This window comes from Hippocampus zosterae, chromosome 9, assembly GCF_025434085.1.
Source record: "Hippocampus zosterae strain Florida chromosome 9, ASM2543408v3, whole genome shotgun sequence".
Lineage (NCBI taxonomy): Eukaryota > Metazoa > Chordata > Actinopteri > Syngnathiformes > Syngnathidae > Hippocampus > Hippocampus zosterae.
This window is the reverse complement of record NC_067459.1, coordinates 17,013,833-17,020,092: the sequence shown is the minus strand read 5'-3', so window position 1 is coordinate 17,020,092 and position 6,260 is coordinate 17,013,833. Positions and strand designations below refer to the sequence as shown.

Sequence of the window (6,260 nt, the reverse complement as noted above, 5' to 3'; positions counted from 1 at the left end):
GCTACTTATTTGTGTCACATTTTACTTTCGGGGAGGTTTTGGACATATGGCATTAATAAGGCCCAGATTATTGACACTCAGAATTATTCATCCATCCATTTTACAATTAGAAATGATTGATTTAAAATGCAAATCTCATCTGTAAACGCACATGTACTGCTGCAGAAAATGTAGCAACATATTTTTTTAGCTTACAGTTTCGTCACGTCATGGTAATTCATTCATTCACGTAAGAGAATATGAAAATATTGCCATTCATATCCTGTATTGTATGCATTTGTTGTACTGTACCGCAAATTTAAAGATGAGCACAACGTTCACTAGATGACGCTGTATCCAAGTTTGAAAAGCCCGAAAGATGTTGCTGTCTCTTTATCGTTGTACCATCATGTTTAACATTCAGGAACTTGTATTGAAGATTAAAAAAAATATAGGACTAAATATAACATTATGACTGGATTGCTAATTAAAGTTATAGTTACGTGTGTCCTTGTTGCATTGTGTACACGTTCTTTCGCTGAAACTGAAGCAAGAATTATAGAAAAGATATAGAAAAGAACAAGTGTGGACTGTCATAAATGATTGCTCCCAATTTACTCTGGCACAGGTTTGAATACACTCGCGAATCTTAAATAAACGGGATAGGGAATTAATTGATGAATAAATACCGGACATTTGAACTAAAAAAATAACAATAAACAACGGCAAAAACACATGCATGCTTTAATCCAAATTATGCTGTTTAAAATGAGAATTTGTATTTTACTATCGAATATGTGAGATACACTCTGAAAATGTTAACCTCATCATCTGCTTGTCTTAAAAATCAGATGTAACTATTGAATCCAAACACATGGCACAAAGCCACCCCCAAAAAACCGTTAAGTACAAATAGTAATACTGTATGCGCTTTAATATTTGTGGTCCTGTAGTAAAAGTCTGTTTGACTACATTTCCCAAAAAGCACTGCCGGGGCGGGCGTTCTGTTTTTTTTTTATTTGGAGGGACGACCTGTCGCTTCTTGGCAGAGTTGGAAGTAGTGACGGGATTTTTTTTAGCAAACCGGCTCTTTTGGCCTAACTCAATAAAAAGACCAATCTCTTTCGGCTACCAAAGTTGTACCAATTTTATTTTTACTACAATTTAAAATAATGCAGTGTTTAATTATAATACATTTCCTTTATTTCTTTGGTCATTGCGTCCACAGTAAAAGCAGATGTGTTATTTTGAGTAAACACAAAAGATAGTAAGGGCGAGGCGGCTCGGTAGTCCAGTGGTTAGCACGTCGGCTTCACAGTGCAGAGGTACCGGGTTCGATTCCAGCTCCGGCCTCCCTGTGTGGAGTTTGCATGTAATCCCCGGGCCTGCGTGGATTTTCTCCGGGTGCTCCGGTTTCCTCACACATTCCAAAAACATGCATGCTGATTGGACGCTCTAAATTGTCCCTTGGTGTGAATGTGAGCGTGGGTGCCTTGCGATTGGCCGCCTACTGCCCGAAGACGGCTGGGATGGGCTCCAGCACCCCCGCGACCCTGGTGAGGATTAAGCCGTTCGGAAAATGGATGGATGGATAGTAAGGGCTCTCAAGTCTGGATTTTTTAAAGATTTTTTTTTAATTGCAGCTCTACAATTGCAGCGATTTGAACCTGTTGTAGAAACAACTTTTAAATGTGTTTTTGATCTTTTATTTTTATTTTCTCAACTACTCCTTACTTGTGTATTCGCGTGGCCCCTCTTTCTTGAGCGTCTCCGCTCATATGCCTATTTTTTTGTTGCTGTCGTTAACTGTCGCCCCTCCCCCTTTGTTCGGCTCCCAATCAGGAGCTGGCTCCCTTCGTTCATTTCAAAGAGCCTGCACTAGTGGCCGTTTCGTTAACAAACTACACATTACTTGTCGGACGGTTACTACAGCCTGACGCCGCTTGTGTGTGTCGTGGAGGAACTTAACCGCGGTCCCGGGTGTGGCTTCAAACGTGACAAATCTCCGCCGCGTGGAAAGAATGCGTGATGTTGCAAAGGCAGTAGGGGAAAGATTCATCTAAAAACAACCACCGTCCGGTGTGAACGTACTTATCGACTCTCTTTTGATTGATCGCTTTTGAGTACAGCTGGAATACTTTTTTTCTTTCTACGGAACTTCCGGAGTCATTTCTCGTGAGTTTATCATGCGTTGAATGAAGTGTAGAATTTGTTCAAACCAAACAAAGAGGCCTGCCTGTAGGAAAACAAAGTTTTTTTGGGCTGCCTCTGTCCCCCCCAAAAAAAGAGGCGCTCATGCTGCTTTTGTGACCGGGCAAGTCGCTCGATTTGACGGCCAAAGGGATTTGGTGAACCGTCCCGACCAAAAAAAAAGGGGAAGTCGTTTTACTCAACTTTAGATTTTTTCCCTCTTTCTAAACAAAGGCTTCGAGCCTCGTTTTTTCCCCCAGGTGATTTTTACCACTAAAGCAGCAGCCCTGAAGCGAGCACTCGGAACCATGGGTTGCACCGTGAGCCAGGAGGATAAAGCCGCGGCTGAAAAGTCCAAAATGATCGACAAGAGCCTGCGAGAAGATGGAGAGAAGGCGGCCAGAGAGGTGAAACTGCTGCTGCTGGGTGAGTAGTCCCCCCTGCCTCCCACCTCCTCTTCATTCAAAGCACAGCAATTGTGCAACAGAAAGTTGAATTGTGCATGCCAATGAGTGCTATTGGCCGGATTTACTGCTTTCATTCATTCCCGTAAACGTCTCACCAATGGACAGCAGAGCTTTTTGTGTGCTTAACAATAAGATGACCCCTGACACTTGCCCTTTATGGCCTGCCATTGACACTGCATGCACCCTGTGTGGCCTTGCATCGTCTCACGGGTTAACTTACAAAGGCGAAAATTAGTCAAAGTTTGGAGTCCCAAACAAGATCGTATGTCCAAGTTTGCTGCAAGGTCTGCCTGATAATGAGTGAGCTGCCATTTGGTCAGAGGTTGAGCAGCGCTGACTTTTCCCAGAAATGCCCAGACTGGAGCATGTTCACATCTAGTCAAAACAAGTCAGTGAGAGAGTGAAGTCCTTCCAACCCTTGTGGAATTCTCTTTTTGGGTCCAAGTAGGGGATTGTGACCGCCTCATTTCCATGCAGTCACATTCTGTCCAATGATCCTAATGTGTCTTCATAGTTCTCTCACAGATGAAATATGGGAAATGGAAATCTTTCACTGCACTGAGTGCTTAAAGTTAACATCCTGTGTTATGAAATCTCATGCTCACTGATTCAAATGTCAAATGATCTGTTTGAGCACAATAAACACTTTAGTGACCTTTTCAAATGTGTCAAACAGTCTTCAGTGTGGATGTACCCAATTTTATCCACCTCTTAATGACACCAATAACACATAATTAGAGAATCCATCAATATTGTACAAAAACATACATCATTCAAAAGATTCAATAGCTATCTGATAATATGATCAAAACTTAAAACATTTAAATGAAGCACATGCTGTTGACCAGAGATGTTGGAAATCTGTTCCTGTGTACAGATCGCTACAGACTTGTTTTGCTAGTCGAACTTGGCCGTAACAGGTTTTGCTATTACCCACCAATCAAGAGGACAGAAAAATGCTGACATCCCTGGGGGGCGGGGTGGGGTCTAGAGTTTTAAGTAACATCAGACAGCACTACTGATTCTGATGGCCCCACACGGATTAAATTTACATGGCAACCCATCCGCAATCTGATTGCACAAATAAATTTCAACGTACATGTACTGGAAGTGCGAGACACAATGAAATAAAAAAGATAGTCTTTTGGTAAAAAATAAAATTTCTTGGAACATATGATAGATTTATTGAAATTGTAAATGTTGGTCAGTGCGTTTTATAGTGGGCTCTGCCTACTCGTTCACCGTGCGTTGTGTCAATTGTGTAAAGACATGATCAATAAAGAATCAATTCCTCACCGGTAGCATCATTCTTACAGCTTAATTCCTTGATTTTTAATGTGCACATTCGTCAGTGGGGACCCCCAAAATGAACGTTCACTTGTGGCCCTCTTCACTAGAAAGCAAAAGCCTCAGTTATTTGTCATTTTTGCTCTTTTTTGAAGTAGCATCAGCATCAACACCCTGTGTTAAGTATAGAGCACTTGCAAAGAGAAGTACAGGAACAATATGTGGCGGACATTTTGTGAAATTAGCAGATTCCGCTTCGAATCACTGCTAAAATGTCCCAATGGAGCATCCAGTGTTGGAGAGTATTTAATTCCCCGCCAATCTGAGATGATGCGCCGTTAAGTCAGGAATTGACTGTCAATAGCCACACGGATGAGTGAGCGCATTCAAGATTGTCAGGTTGAATCGACTGTAAAGTCGAGGCAGTGTCGTCAACTGCTAATGTTAGCTTCTTGCCACTTACTATCTAACATTGACAACGCTGTCACAAATGTTTTTCAATTCAACATGTGAAGGGTACATTCTTAACACTTGTGACAGTATTGAAATGTGGCGAATTAAAAAATTGCTTGTCTAGTTGATAAAGGTTATAATGACGGCAACAGTTTCAACACTTGCCACTGGGAAACAAATAGCATTGAAGTTAGATTGCCCTATGTCCTTATAAGGGTTGAGTTTGACCATGAGTGTTGCACTGTAAGGCATAAAATGTTGCTTTTGTCTTTTGATATTCAGCCACAATGCTGGTGCTGCCGCCTTAAATTCTGACCATTCAGCGGGGCGTTTTGTTGTTTTGTTGTCTCAGTTGCAGTTTTAGTAGCTTCATGATCACAGCTTCCTGAAGTTGTTTTGTCATCTCATCTCATCCAGATCGAACATAACAAAGAGGGGGTGTAATAGAAAAGGCCATGGGTTGTTTTAAGACATGGCTAGTTAAGTTTTGTTTTGCTAATGATACACTTGGCTCCGTATTGCCGCATTCATATCCGTACCGTAATTACTATCCAGCCAAGTGTCTGAGGGATTACACTGCAGCGCTTAATCCAAAACTCTGTTCACGAATTTCAATTTAAAGACAACCGGTCTCCAGAAGAAAAAAAAAAAGTCAATGAGTTGTGCAGCTTTGTGAATCTTGTCACTTGTGTCCTCTGTATTTTTGTACCGCATGGATGGTTGTGCTGCCTTTTAAGTAAAGCCATCATTGGACGTTGGCAGTCACATAGCGTAGCACTGAGTGTGATTGCTTTGTGACGCCCTTAAAGGGTGCTACATAAACGCCTCAAACTATTCTTTGCTCAAACTATTCTTTGTCAGCATTTAGCATCTGTTTCAGGAGCTCCAAAAAACTCCAAAACAACTCACTCTCACTTCTTCCTTTCTTTGGCTACATCACCTGACTGGAACTGGGCCTATGAGCCAGACACTGATGTTAGACTTTAAAGAAATGTTCATTTGAATCATTTTGTTGACCAATCCCCGTAATAATAATTTCATTATGACTTAATTTACTTTAGAATCTGGGCAATGTTGGCTCTTTTTTGCGCAGGTAGCACAACCTAACTTGATAAGAAACCCTGCAACTTCTGTCTTTAGATGGTTGCAAATAGCGAAAAGCTGCCAATAATTGACACCCTCCCCTCAAATGTTTAGAATAGCCTATATGATTGGCTTAAAGTGTAAATATCCCATTAGTTATCATCCCAAAAATACAATTTCAAACTCATGCCAAGTATCACCGCAGCAACCGGTAAAAATACCAATCACTTGCCAATCAGGAGACCTCTATTGCTTATTAGCGTGTGCTTCTTAAGCCACTCAGCAGTGCAGCAACAAGTCAATACGGTGAAGATGCTGTAATTCCCCCAAACAACGCCAGCTAAACTTAGCTCCACTCTGACGTTCTTGGAACAGTTGAAGCATAAGCATATGACGTCAAAATAGTTCTTTGAAACCAATTCTTTCCGATAGGCGAGGGCTGTGATGGCGTATTAGAGCATTTCAAAAAGGCACAAGATGTGAGTGTCAAACCACCAATAGGCGGGGTTTGCCAATGTGGCCTTATTGTTTGATAGTTCAGGTATATCGCACCAGACAACACCATGTGTACTTATTTCTTTGTCGATTGCCTTGGACTTTGCTAATAAAGTCTTAATGGTTCTTCTAAAGCACATCTTTAATGCTCCGTTTGGTGTATTTTTGATCTGAGAAATTGAGTTTATGGAGTCGCATGTCACGCTAAATGGCAGCTTAGCTGTGTCTCATCAAATTATCTTCAGTTTATTTCTCGCTTTCCTCTGTGTTGATGTTTTAAAATGCTATGTGTACTTTCAAGTTTGC

At 41.3% G+C, this 6,260-nt stretch overlaps 1 protein-coding gene across 1 annotated transcript in view; it reads left to right on the top strand.

The window, feature by feature from the left end:
• Nucleotides 1–1,853: 1,853 nt before the first annotated feature.
• Nucleotides 1,854–6,260, top strand: part of LOC127608313 (guanine nucleotide-binding protein G(i) subunit alpha-2-like) — a 41,080-nt gene continuing 36,673 nt past the window's right edge. The window contains exon 1 of the mRNA XM_052077347.1: nt 1,854–2,595. Coding sequence (XP_051933307.1) covers nt 2,478–2,595 — 118 coding nt within the window. The 5' untranslated portion in view covers nt 1,854–2,477. The remainder of the gene's footprint in view (nt 2,596–6,260) is intronic.